This window comes from Diospyros lotus, chromosome 1, assembly GCF_014633365.1.
Source record: "Diospyros lotus cultivar Yz01 chromosome 1, ASM1463336v1, whole genome shotgun sequence".
In the NCBI taxonomy this organism is placed as follows: Eukaryota; Viridiplantae; Streptophyta; class Magnoliopsida; order Ericales; family Ebenaceae; genus Diospyros; species Diospyros lotus.
The window spans coordinates 36,930,068-36,943,372 of NC_068338.1; the positions used below are offsets into that span (position 1 = coordinate 36,930,068).

A 13,305-nucleotide genomic window follows, 5' to 3' on the forward strand; every position below is an offset into this window, starting at 1 on the left:
TAAACGGCAATTTTTTGAAAGTTTCAAGGGAGAAATGAGAAATAATAATCTTGAGGGTCTTAGTGAGAGTGTTAGAAAGATCAGGGGCTTGAGGATAAGGACCAAAATACAAAACAAAATTTCATGGGGGCTTAACTGTAATTTTCAGAAATTTCGCACGTACATGGCAGATTTGGCCGAGATTTTGGCCTGATTTTCCGACGATTTGGGCAGCCTAGGGTCGTCAGGGAGTGGCCTAGGGTGGTCTAGGAAGCATGGGGAAGAAGCCTTGGCCGGAGATCGGCCACGTAGGGGCGGATTTTGACTATAAATAGCCAAGGGTTTCGGCCGAGAAGGAAACACCAAATCGAGCTCGTTTTTGAACGATTTTTGGAGCTTTAATAGAGGGCTTTTGGTCTCTATGAGTCAAGGATCATTTTGGGATCGATTTGAGGCGTTTTGGAGTAGGTTTGAGGGTGTTTCGAAGGTGGCCGGAAAAGCTCTAGGCGGACCGCCACCGAGACCTGCAACTCAAGTTTTAAAGCACTTTCCGGCGTCCTTTCGGCTTGAAACCGGTGGGGCTAGGATCAAATCTTCATGGGCTTTCAGGCGGTACCCGTTTCGTGGTGATCGGAGCAACCACCGGCGGCCGGCTCAAGGTTGAAAAAAGTGGCGCGTGACTGCCACGCACCAGCCCAAACCAGTCAGCCACACGCCCGCGCGTGAGGGAGCGTGAGACCTCATGTAATTTCAATTTTTTTTATTATTTTAAGAAAATTAAATTATGAATTATGATGCAAGAAAATTTAGAAAAATGTTGGAGAAAATAGTCATTTTGTAATTTTCAAAATAAATACGACTTATAAAAAATAGGAAGAGGAATTAGAAAATCCTTAGAAAATTTTGGGAGTTAGGAATTAATTATTTATGAATTGTTATGAAGAGAAATCAAGGAAAAATCTTGAGTAGGCATTTATTAGAATTTTTGAGGAGAAATATAAAGAAAATAGGAAGAAATTATGAAAAAATTGGAAAAATAGATATTGATATGATTTTGAACAAACGTGATGACTAGGGTATCGTAGAAGCTCGAGGTTAAAGTATAAGAGCGTCAGGCGCGAGAATCGAGGCTAGGCACACAAACCGAGACAGACACGCAAATCGAGGCAACTCGCGCTCTTCAAGAAAGTTGAATTACAAAGTGAGTGTTCGCCCCCAACTTTGTTTTGACTTGTGAGTGGTTCTACCCGAAAGATTTTAAGCGACATGTGAATGGTTTACTGTGAATGTTCATCCCTATGGCTTGGTTTATTATGGTTATCCAAACAAGTTATTTACACATGCATTGAATTTCGTACGGTAAATTGCATACATTGAGATGTTGATTTTTATGCATGTTATGAATTTTCGGCATTGGCTTGTTTTGTGTTGTCCATGTAGGGCGTGGGTTGGTAACCTGTGACGTAGCCCAGAGTGACAGCACTCAGGATGCGTACCTAGGATTAATGCTAGGTGACCCACTTGGGACGGGGCTGAGACGGACTTCACCCTACGGGACTCAAGTGGCGGGGCTGAGAGTGGACACCACCCCGGTTGTTGGCTCAAGTGGCGGGGCTGCGAGTAGACACCACCCCAGGTTCCTTTGAGCGATAGCATTAATGCCGAGGTGACGTCGATTCTGAGGATAGTGCTGATGTGACACTCTTTGGGCTAGGATTGCGTTGGGTTTTGGATTGCTTTTGAGTTGGAGCATAAAGCCTAACAATGACAATGGGGTGATTCCCGGGTTCATATGTCGATGTTGTCCCTCTTAAGCATGATTGTTTTGCCAATGGGCCGAAGTGGTTGTGTCGCCTTTAGAAAGATTGCATTTTTTTCGGTTAGGGTTAAGTGCTATGTGGGATTCTCTTAGGCTGGTGCATGTCGGGATTTATCGATTTTGTATATGATTCATATCTGCTTGAAAAAGTTTTTGAACTCTCACTTAGATGATTCAGCATCTAATTTGGACTATGTTCCTGGAATATTCAAACGTTCCAGGTGAAAGTAGTGGCGCCAAGGGAAAGAATATCATCGAGATGTAGCGGCTATGTTTAGTTTTCGTAGGTTTTGTCCATGATTACGATGTTCAGAGGTTATGTAATATTTTGATATTTTCATATGAAACATCGATTTGGTTATTGTAAAGGAATTGTCGGTTATATATCATTGAGGTTTCGATCTTGCTTCCGCTGATGTGATTGTTAATACCTGTCTTAGTTTATTTATTATTAAATTTTGATATGCTAAGAAGGTACGATCGGGATTGACGGGAAATGATTATGATGAAGGCATATGTATTGAGAGACTTATGTTGTGTGTTTGATGTTGAATATATATATATATATATATATTCCCGAAATCTCGAGTTAACGCTTGTTGTGGGAAAACGGGGCATTACAGGTACTAACTCCAACATAACGTACCACTCGTCGACCACTTGACATATGCTTTGAGGGTAATATATTATTGTATTTATTAATGTTAAATGAATGTATGAAGTGTTTGATTAACATTTGTTAGTTTTTGTTATAAATTTACAAAATGACAAAAAAAATGCACTAATATTCACTGGGTATTTAGATAATTATTTTAAATTAGGACTCTATTTGTTTTGACATAAAATATCTTCAAGTAAAAAAAAAAAAAAACATTGTATATCAAAATCTAAAAAATTATATATCTATTTATCGTGCGTAAGGACAACAGTAAGTAACTAACAGTCACTTAATCAATAAACAAATAATCTGTTAATTCCTAGTTTGACTTAATCATTCAATTAATAATAATAATAAGAAATCAAGTACAAACGCTGGGTGGTTACAGTCCTTGTCAGTGACACCTAAGTTTACCAAATTAAGTAATTTAAATAAATAATATAATCGAATGACTTAAGTAATAAACTCCGGGTGATATTACAGTCACCATTATTATTATGGTTATTATTTTTTAGGGTACCGAGCCACTAAAGTCGGTCAATTTTTGGACCGTGAGAGTTAAAGATTGCAAGGATAAGTTGATTTGTTAATAATTTATTTTGTAATGTCTAAAAAATAATGAAATATTTATTTATATACATATCTGAATTATTATATAATATATACATATAGCGGTGTTTGCGGTGAGATGAAAGAAACAATTTAAGTATAATTACAATTATAACATAAAGGATAGAAGGTGAATAAGTGTAAAGAATTAGGTTATCATCTTTTTTATATAATAAAAATACAAAAAAGAGTAGAGGTCTTAAGTTCAAAATTTTTTGAAGATTAAATCATGATTTATTTAAGAGTGGGTTGGGATAAGGTTTATCTCTCCTAATAATAGTAAGGCACAGGTTCTGACATTTAATTTATCAAAAAAAGCACGTGATTTGTTCTATTGGTCACTTTATGTACGTAAGTACAGGTTTGTTCTATTGTAACTCCCACTCCCGCCTCCAAGTCAATACCAATAAGTTTCTGGAAAAATCCCGGGGGACCTCAAGACTTGCACTTCTACAAATGAGACTGGGATCTTGAGAATCATTGTGGGCAATCGGGAAAGAAGAGGCAGTCCCTTTGCTTGTGAAAAACAGGAAGTTTCATGATGCTCAAGGAAAGTTCTGAAAGCCCATACGTTAAACATAATGGCAGTGAGAGTGAAGAACAAGGCACCCATGTAAATTCCTCCATCTTCTAATGTTTTCTTAGGCATCTCACTTCTCAGAAACACTGTCATTGATATATAAATGCCATAAGAATAAGCTGAAACAGAGATGTGCAACCATTAGTTCTGCATTTGTTTAGTCAATTATGGATGTTTAAATCATTTAGTACGACACTTGCTTACACTATCCTATCATGAATATGTAGAAAATGAATTCTTTAATACTTAAAGACATAGGTCGAACGAACGATCACATAAATAATATGTCGGATTCAATTTGATGGGTTATAAATTTGATATTCGTCCTGCATAAAGATTAAAAACTCAACCTGTCATTTATTTTTTATGATATAATTACAAATTTGGTTACCGAAAATTACATAAAGAGGATCACGTGTTCCTCTTCATGAGCAAGTACTCTCTTGACGTGCAAGCTTTCAGCAATTCCTTCTTGTGAATGCCGTACTTGTTGGTTGTTAAAGCTGATGGGTGGCTCTTAGCTTTGTCAAATGGAACGGCAAGCTCATCACCTAGTTGCCGACCTACATGGAAGGACTGAATTATGCTTCCGCAAATTCCTTGACAGTAACAAAACTGTAAGGCCCACCTCTGTTTACCCAGTACTGTTCTTGTTCCTTTCTTGATGTAATTGTCACCTATGGTCATGCAACAAAGACCTTGAAAAACAAGGTTACAAGTACCTGTATCTAAATCTTAGATGTACTTCAAATTAGTACCTTACGATACATAGTCAGTCATCACACTGGTCTTCTGTCCTTCCCTAATCTCATATTGTACTTTGACAACAAGAGGTGACTCATTAAGATTTTTTTATGTTCATTAACAGTCTTTTATCTTTGTTTGGTTGGATAATTAAGTGATTATGCTACCCATATATTAATATAACTATTGATTGTCAATCATTAACTCTCAAAATAGAGTTACAAAAACCTCTTTGCAAATTTGGCTAACCCATGATAAGTGGGCCAGAGGAAAAAAATTTATTAAGGGAATTCTTAATTTATAAAATTTTCAAATTATCTTATTTTAGAATTAATAATTTTTGTTACTAATAAAATATGTTGATTGGAAAAAAAAAAAAATATATGTAACTCGTATACTGTTGAAATCGTGATTTCAACCCAATTAAACTGTAGTCTTATGATTATCTTAATATGGGCTTCTTGCGAAATAACAGTCCCGGGTCGGGCCTTCGTGGCCCATATTTACTACGCCGACCATCTCCCTCTGGATGGAAAGAGAAACACCGACCGAAAATTCGAACCGATTTCAGGCTCTTCGACAATGGGAGCGGTTGATGCAACCTCCTCGTGGTCTCGCGCCATGTTGCAGATCTCTCCTTACACCTTCTCCGCCGTCGGCATCGCCGTAGCCATCGGCGTCTCCGTCCTCGGCGCTGCTTGGTATTGTGTGTTAAATATACACGCATATGCTTAGAGACATAGGGAGTTAAGGCTTTTGATTTATTTTGAAATTTTTGTATCCAGGGGGATTTACATTACGGGCAGTAGTTTCATAGGTGGGGCAATGAAAGCGCCACGAATCACCTCCAAGAATCTCATCAGGTAAGAAAACCCTAGCTCTTCCGATTTAACGAATTCTCTACTGTATAATGCTGGTTGGATGCTAAATTGTTGCATTGAAGTTCAAGGTTGGCAAGTTAATTCCGAAATCAATTTGATGATCAATTTTAAATTCAGATGTGTCGTGAGTTTTAATTAGCTCTGAATTGAATCATGCCATGTTTTTGATGGAGGGAGACCATCGGCTGTTGTACAATTGTTGCTTTTGTTACTGATCACTAGATTGAATGTTTTGATGCTGAAACATTCTTGTGTTAAATTTTGAATGCACTTTGTGTCGAGGATGCATTGTTCAATTTAAAGTTGGAAAACGTTTGCAAAACTTTTCTTCGGTTCCTGGTAAAAATCAAACGAATAGGACCAGTTTTTTATTTAGTACTGCAACTCTAGTTACAAGTGACTTTTTTTGTCTCACGGTATGGTCCAAGTCTACATCCAGTTTGAGTGATGTGAATTTTTTTTTTTTGGCCACCGGGGGGGGGGGGGGGGGGGGGGGGGGGTTGATTTTTTGGTGATTGGCCTCTTCAAATTTCAATGGCAATGTGGCTTATTGTAAGTAGTTTTAGTGCATTAGCATTAGCTAAAGCTTCTAAGTGGTTTTGGTGCATTAGCATTAGCTTCTAAGTAAGGTTGAGTTTCATTGTTTTGACTTTATTGAATAGAAGAGAGTAATTAAATAATAGTTATTTACTTAAAATTTCTTGTGAGAAGTTAATAAGTTTTTATTCTTTATACACCTCTTTAGTGATTTTTTTATTAATAAATATTGATTAGATAAATTTAATAATTTATAAATTACTTATATTAAGTAAACATATAAATATATGTGATGCCTATAAGAATTTAAATTTTAATAAAAAAAAACTAGTGTAATCTCTTATTGGCAATGTATGATTGGTAGGGGCCTAATTTTGATGAAAGAGATGTTACAGGGAGGTTAAAAGGAAAATGAAAACGCTGTCGTTTCTCCTCAGCTGATCCGCTCTTTGCCCTCGCCTGCATAAACATGCGGATGTGGGCAGCAGGAGAGGGAAAGAGCACACAAGAAGGCCGGCCAAGCAGGCATAGGAGCTCTTAATAAAGCAAGTTTTATCTGTAAGTAGTCTCTTTCTCTCTCTCTCTCTTTGCGCATATGATTATTATTAATAATAACATTTATTGCAGATTGTGTTGTGTACTAATTGGATTTTGCATCTTTGTAACTGTACAGAGAGAGAGAGAGAGGGGCAGGTTGGGAGGTTCTAATCTCATTGGACGAAGTGAGAGACAAGAACTTGATGGAGCTCTAGAAACTCAACACCGCCCTCTTCCCTGTCCGTTACAACGACGAATACTACGCCGATGCCCTTGCCTCCGCCTAATTCACCAAGCTAGGTCTCTCGCTCTCTCCCAGATGGGCTTGTCACAATCTTTATTCTCTTGCCTTTTTTTGTGATTCTTTTTGTTTTTTTATGTCTTCATCTCTCTCTCTCTCTCTCACACATTCTCTAAGCATGCGTTTGATTGCAAATATGAAACTTGCATGAAAAGAAAATAAGTTCTAGGTAATTGAATTACTTAAAAATTATTTATATAAAAATTATCAATTAAAAGTGTTTGATTGGCTTAATTTTTAACCTAAAAATTATTGTACTTTTATAATTTTTGGTGTTTGATTACTATTATTTTCAATAAATTTACCCTAAAACCTCCTACCTCCCCCATTTCTCTCTCTCTCTTCTCTTCCCCATCCCACATTCTTCTCCTTGCTTCCCCCATCTTTCTCTCTCTATCTCTTGTCTCTAGATTTCGCCCGTGGTCTCTTGTCTCTAGATTTTGCCCGTGATAGCAGATCCGTCGTTTGTCATCACGCACACGTTGCCATTGAAGCCGTCGCCATCAACGAATATGGGAGTTGGTTTGCAGCAGTCGTTGTTCGCCTCCGACGTGATGGAGTTGGTTTGTGATTGTGAAGCATGAAAACGGGGAAAAACAGCTTGAAACCTTTTTCGGGTCGTTTGTGTAATTTTCGAAAAATTGCAGGCCGTTTCGAAATTTAGAAAACTTGGCCAGAAACGCTTCCGGCGATTGCTACCCAGTAGAGGCACAAATCCCTAAAAAAAGCTCTGCCTCTTTTTTTCCCTCTTTTCTTCTTCTTCTTCTTCTAGCTATTGCTTCCAGTTCGATCGCCTTCGCCACCGTTTGCTTCCAGTCTTTCTTGGCCTTCTCGCTTCGGCGCTCCCTCGGTTCCAGTCATTCCTTCTCGGCCCTCCGCCATTTGCTCCGGTGCTCCCTTAGCTCGAGATCTTTTTTTCTCGCCACCGATCGTTCCTTCTTTATTTGGAAGACCTAGAATTTGCACTGGTGACTTGTTTCTTTTCTTTTTCTCCGTCTGATTTTCTACTTCAGTTGGTGTATATATGCCTATGACTATTGCCTAAGAGTAAGTTCATCTATATTCCGATTTAATTGGGTACTTGAGTGTTGAAATACCTTATCAAAAAATTTAGCCAACATTTCTAGGTGAATTGATTCTTCGCTAGAACTGGATGCCGGAGGCTGCACTTCTGTTATCCATGGTCTTTTTAGATGGTGTTTGGTGTTTTTGAGTGTTTTATGTTTTCATCTAGTGGGTTTATTATTTGTGGTTTTCTTGGTGGGGTTTTTCAATTATGGTTTTTAAGTAAATTGTAGATAATTGCATTAACTCTTACTGCAATTTGTTGAGTATTGTTTTATGTAAATTATAGATAGAACTTTCTAAATATTATTGATGGTTGTTTGAATGCATTATGAAACTTATGTTTATTGTTTATATTTGTTTGTATTATGTTTGAACTATTTTTTATAATGTTGTAACATTTGTATTAGATTAGATTAAATGTAATCATGTATTTTGTATTGCTACATATTTTAATTCCTAATTTAGTGTTAGACTTAATTTGTTCTCCTAGAAGGTCTGTTTCTAGAAGAAGGCTGCCAGCTTTATGTGTTAGTTATTCGGTTAGGCTGTTAGTTAGTTTTATTCCTTGTGCTCCGCCACCCCTATATCCTATAAATAGAGGTCGTGGATAGGTTTGTAAGTGTGTGAGTCTTAGTGTGCCAGAAATCGTTAAAGATTGTTTCCGGTTTATTGTCTTAAGTTGGGATTGAGTGCGAGAGGTTGGGAGTGGCTGGTTCTTAGCTTGTATTCCCTATTTTCCCTATAGCTTTCAGTGTATATGGGCGGGAGGGATTAAGTACTCGTTGTAATCATCCTTGGTGGCTTCAAGATAGTGGATTTCAGTGGCTCCTAAGCAGTCTGGATGTAGGTCTTGGATTTCAAGACCGAACTAGGATAAATCTTGTTGTTTTCTCGTGTGGATGTTTTGTTTTCTTTTCTGTTCTTTGTTATCAGTATATTCTTGAGTTAGGAAGCTGGTTGGGTTGAGAGAATAGAGTGGAAAGCTGTGAGATACTCTAACATATAATTTTCTATATTAAAAATTATATTTACAAAAAAACTCCTATATGCTGTTTTGGAAAATTGTTGTTTCCGCGTTTCTGTTTCCTATCAGAAACGTCTCATGTTTTCATTTCCGTGCAACCTAGGTTTGCGATGGAGGCTGCGATGGAGTTGGTTTGCGACCGGCACATGGGCTACTACTATTGTTTAGCATGGAGATGCTAATGAGATGGGGTGGTGTGTCACACGCTACATTGCATGTACAAATAGTAGACATGTGGGTAGGTATTGAAAAAACATCCACTGAATGTGACACCTGCGACATATCACATGGCTTGAGGATTAATGATATGTTGTTGGCTCTCGATTGTGTATCTGGTCCTTTGACTAGAGGCGACATAGTGTCTTGTGCATTGGTGTCAGGGATTTGCTGTTGAGCGGAACTATCCGATGTAAGAGGTGAGAATGTTTTATGTGCGGTCTCTGTGTAATGGTGTATAGAGGCAAATGTTTGTCGATGAGATCCATTGACCTCCATTTGTTGGGGCGAACATCCTATGTAATCCATGTAGGTGATTGTGATTGAAAATCCATTGACCTCCATTAGGATTGTCCTGAGTCTTGTCTGGAGGATATTCAAGATCTTTCAGGGTGCTATGAGGATTTGGAGAGATCCTTTTAGTTAGGTCGATGGGGATTGACCGACGTTAAGGAGTTGATGTATCTTGATTGTTACATGGTTGTGAATCTAGAAAGTCACACGCATACCGAGTAATGTAGCCGATTAGTGATTCATTGTTATTGGTGGTTTCCTCGTTGCTGTTAGTCAGTGATGTTGGTTGCTTGTGTGTGTGAAACTCGTGGATCTATGGTTATGGGAAGCTGCCATTGGATAGCAGGGCCTTAGTGGCATTTGGACAAAGTTGGAGCTTGACAGATAGAATCGGTCGACAGGTACATAGAGCGGTCGACCAGTGCTCTCATGCTATTGATTGGTCTTGTGCTGTTGACAGGTACATGGAGTGGTAACAGTCGACCGGTGCTTGCATGCTGCTGACCGATGCATAAGGAGAGTTGACTACCTTAAAATGGTCAACCGGGTTCCTCATTCTGTCGATCATTTTTTGCCACTTATTTTATCTCATCCGAGCATTTATTGCTCTGATGCAAGTGATGGGCAAGGCATGAGAAGCAGGTGGAGGCGTGGACTACAAGAAGAGAGAAGAGAAGGGTTGGTAGAGGGGTTGTTGAGAAGAAGAGAAGAGAAGAGAAGAGATTGATTGAGAGGGTGAGGAGGTTCACGAGCTGCTCCCTTCTGCGTCTTCTTCTTCCTTGTTTTTCTTTTTCCATTGCCATTTTTTCTCTGGCTCCTGCTTGCTGTTCGCTTATTCTTCCTTGCTTGAGTTGTGGCCTTGCTCGTTCTTGCTCCAGGCTTGGCTGACACAACTTCTTCATCACTCTTTCCCTCATAGAGAGATCGTTGGACAGCCACCAAGCAACTGAGGAAGGGACTGCACACAGCTTTGGGTCACCTCCATCGAGAGGGTCCTAGCACGGATCTGTTGGAGGGTTCCGTGGTAGTTCGGGCATGGACCAACCAAGTCCTCTATGCTTGTGGAGGCGGGCTGGTCACTTGAGTGCTTGCAAGGACGAGGAACAAACGAGGAGATTGTTGGAAGATTGTTGGTCAGCGAGGAAGCAGTCACCGTGTGGGCAACCGGCATCAGATCTTTCTTTGAAAGGTATATCTAAATCCCATATGGCATGGGTTTTCCTTTGTTGCATATGGATGATGAATATCAAGTCTTGTGAGGTCGATTTTGGTTTTCGCTGTGTATGTTTTATGCTTTCGCTGTGCTATTTTTCTATTGAATAATGCTTTGATTATAAAACCTTTGCATAGATTCACACTGAGTTGGTGTTTTTGATGCGTTTTTGGCTGCCGCCCTTCAGCTCGTGCTTTCGGAGACTGGCACGTGGAAGGATTAAAGGGTCTTGCTGGTGGGCCACTTTGCGCCTGAACTTATGAGCATGAGACTTACAGAGGAGGATGAATTCCTCATCATTGGCTGTGACGGAATCTGGGACTTGTTTATGAGCCAAAATGCAGTGGATTTTGCACGACGAAGACGTCAGGAGCACGATGATCCCGTTGTGTGTAGCAAGGATCTAGTTGTAGAGGAAGAGTGGCGACAATTTGTCAGTTGTGGTCTGCTTCCGGTCTCAGCCTCCCCCCAATTTGGTTGCTCCCCGTTCAAGGGTGCACAGGAGCATTTCTGCCGAGGGGTTGACAGAGTTAAAGAGCTGCTTGGATGGCTTGGGTATTTGACATGGGGATAAAAGCGAGTGCGATTTTGTTCACCCCCTTTAACGGGGTGATCATCACCCTCACTGCTTTTGTGGGGGAACGGCTCTCACAAAAGCAGTGAGGGTGATGGTCACCCCGTTAAAGGGGGTGAACAAAATCACACTCGATAAAAACTCGTCTCTTTCTCTCTCTCTGTGTTAGTTTTTTTCTTTTTGGTTTTTACTTTCGGAAGTTCCATCTTGTACTTTATGTGATGGGAGAGAACCATTGTCTAACTGTAACATATGCGGCTGTATAACATTTTGATATTATGTTTTCTTGACCTTGATTTTTATGTTGTTCCAGCCTAATTCTAGGCCTCAGATTTAGTTACTGACACGTTCAATACCTATTTCTTATTGTTCTTTTGACAACTTTATTTTTACTTTGTCCGGTCAGGCCCTACTTACTTTGGTATTGTGTTATTATATTTGCTAATAAATCCAAAGGCTTGTAAGGAGTTGCTGCTGTTGATATTTCAGTACAAGAGAAGACATGTATTCAAATAACTGATCGGATTCTTCTTTTTTGTCATTTTTACACCTATTCGACACATGCATACAGATGAATTAATATTAAATGGTCTCAAACTTGTCACGTCTTACTGCAAGAAGAAGATAACCAGATGAGAAAAGGAACAAGAAAATCCATAAAAGAGAATAAGATAGACGCTCTCATTTTGACCGTTCACTCCTCATCTTGTCTGGAAGTTAAATGCCCTGATTGAGAAGGCAAAGATGAAACCGAAGAGGACGGGTATCCCGACGATGATGAGGGCCACGTATCCCAAGAAGTCGTGATCGAAGTCGAAGTAGTCTGACACGAATTCCTCGACTGTCCCGCCGGTGTCGTCAATCCTATGCTTGATGTCTCCGAACTGTGAAGTAACCAAGCCATAGAGAGTCCAGGAGAAAGGGCAGATGTAGTAGTACCACTTCCACCACACCGGAATCCTCTGTTCACACAAAACAAAAGCAGCATGTTTTTAGAACCCGTTTCTAGTTTGGGCTTGTGAAGATGAGTAGAGAACTACTTACTGTCTTAGGAATGATGAATCCAGAGAAAAGGTTCCATATTCCGTAGAACGCAGAGGAGACTATGGAAGCTATGTTCTGGTTTGGAGTTACAGCCACTGTCATCATCCCGTAGTATGTGAAGTACAGCAAGGTGAAGTACATGAAGAAGAGGTACCAGAAGAACTTGGCGGCTGTCCATTCAAACCCTATCATCGCGTAAACCAGGACTCCATATATGACCGTCTGAACCAATACGTATGGCAGCTCAATGGCAACCTGCAAACAATTACTCGCGATAAGTTGCTGAAACATGTCGGGATAACTGTGAGAGCTGTTGGGGGGGGGGGGGCCCTTTCGACAGAACTTTCAGTTTTTAGCAGGTCCAATTCCACTGGAGTAAAGACCCTGTTAACGTTTTTACAGTTTCTCTTGTAGGAAAGGACTTTGGTTGAACTACCTGACCAAAAGCATATGGCAAAGCTGAGTACATTCCGGCCGCTCTTTCCCTGTAAAAGACGGTTCTCTCTATGGCGACTACCGGCTGGACGGAACTGGCATTTAGCACTCCGAGAAAGAGGACAGCAGCATACATGGAACCCATTGCATTAAAGATGTCTTGTGACTTTTTCCTGCAATTCCATAGCAATTGAATCAGTCTAAGAACCCTCAATCTGTTATAGAATGTCAAGAGTTGGAAGCCATGATTATGGCTTTCTTGTCAGGATGTACCTTCGCGTGCCAAGATCCCAGAACATTGTCCCGAACATCAGAGCTATGCAGGTTGTAAACAAGAATCTCACGGCAGTGTAGGGCGGGTTTCGCCAGTAGGACAAGCGCTGTTTCCACAGGCATGCCATACACTGGGTGAAGAAAGATTGGGAAAATTGGGTGGGGAAGTAGAGATCCTGCGAATCCGGGGGAGGGGTGCTGAGTTCCTTGATTAGCTCTTTGTTTCTCCTGATTGAATCAACATTCAGAGTTAACATCTAGCTGGGAAATGGTTTAAACTTACGGATGGTTATCGCATCTCAAAACTTTGTTTTGAGCATGTAAGATGCCCATACCTGTGTAGTTCTGAGTTTTTGTAGACTTCGGCAAAGTTAACCCCAAGAATTGATTCTTGTGCAAGTGAAGTCACCTCCAACATCCAGGTTGCGGGATTATATCCATCTTTAATCTTACTAACTCCATTGACTCCCTAATTGAAATAAACCGGAGTAGTAATTAGTACTTGATAAGAAATGTGAA

The 13,305-nt window shown here is 39.8% G+C and overlaps 2 protein-coding genes and 1 long non-coding RNA gene across 6 annotated transcripts in view; 2 read left to right on the forward strand and 1 right to left on the reverse strand.

Moving 5' to 3' along the window:
* The window catches only part of LOC127810934 (pleiotropic drug resistance protein 1-like), a 31,530-nt gene that overhangs the window by 12,033 nt on the left and 6,192 nt on the right, over nt 1-13,305 (reverse strand). The window contains exons 20-24 of one of the 3 annotated variants that reach the window (XM_052350561.1): nt 13,122-13,255; nt 12,787-13,014; nt 12,515-12,686; nt 12,079-12,333; nt 11,540-11,996 (exon numbers count right to left, since the gene is read on the reverse strand). The exons of the other annotated variants lie outside the window; for them this stretch is intronic. Of the exons in view, the coding sequence (XP_052206521.1) occupies nt 11,736-11,996; nt 12,079-12,333; nt 12,515-12,686; nt 12,787-13,014; nt 13,122-13,255 (1,050 nt within the window). The 3' untranslated portion in view covers nt 11,540-11,735. Of the gene's footprint in view, nt 1-11,539; nt 11,997-12,078; nt 12,334-12,514; nt 12,687-12,786; nt 13,015-13,121; nt 13,256-13,305 lie in introns of those variants that run through there. 3 annotated transcript variants of the gene reach the window in all.
* The window catches only part of LOC127811021 (V-type proton ATPase subunit c''2-like), a 35,453-nt gene continuing 27,080 nt past the window's right edge, over nt 4,933-13,305 (forward strand). The window contains exons 1-2 of one of the 2 annotated variants that reach the window (XM_052350717.1): nt 4,933-5,090; nt 5,175-5,252. In XM_052350717.1, the coding sequence (XP_052206677.1) occupies nt 4,972-5,090; nt 5,175-5,252 (197 nt within the window). In that variant the 5' untranslated portion in view covers nt 4,933-4,971. The remainder of the gene's footprint in view (nt 5,091-5,174; nt 5,253-13,305) is intronic. The other variant, XM_052350709.1, reaches the window with a different exon arrangement.
* LOC127811041 (uncharacterized) lies at nt 7,074-10,868 on the forward strand. Its single transcript, XR_008025623.1, has 3 exons — nt 7,074-7,692; nt 8,841-10,436; nt 10,648-10,868. It is a non-coding gene; the product is annotated as an uncharacterized LOC127811041 (long non-coding RNA).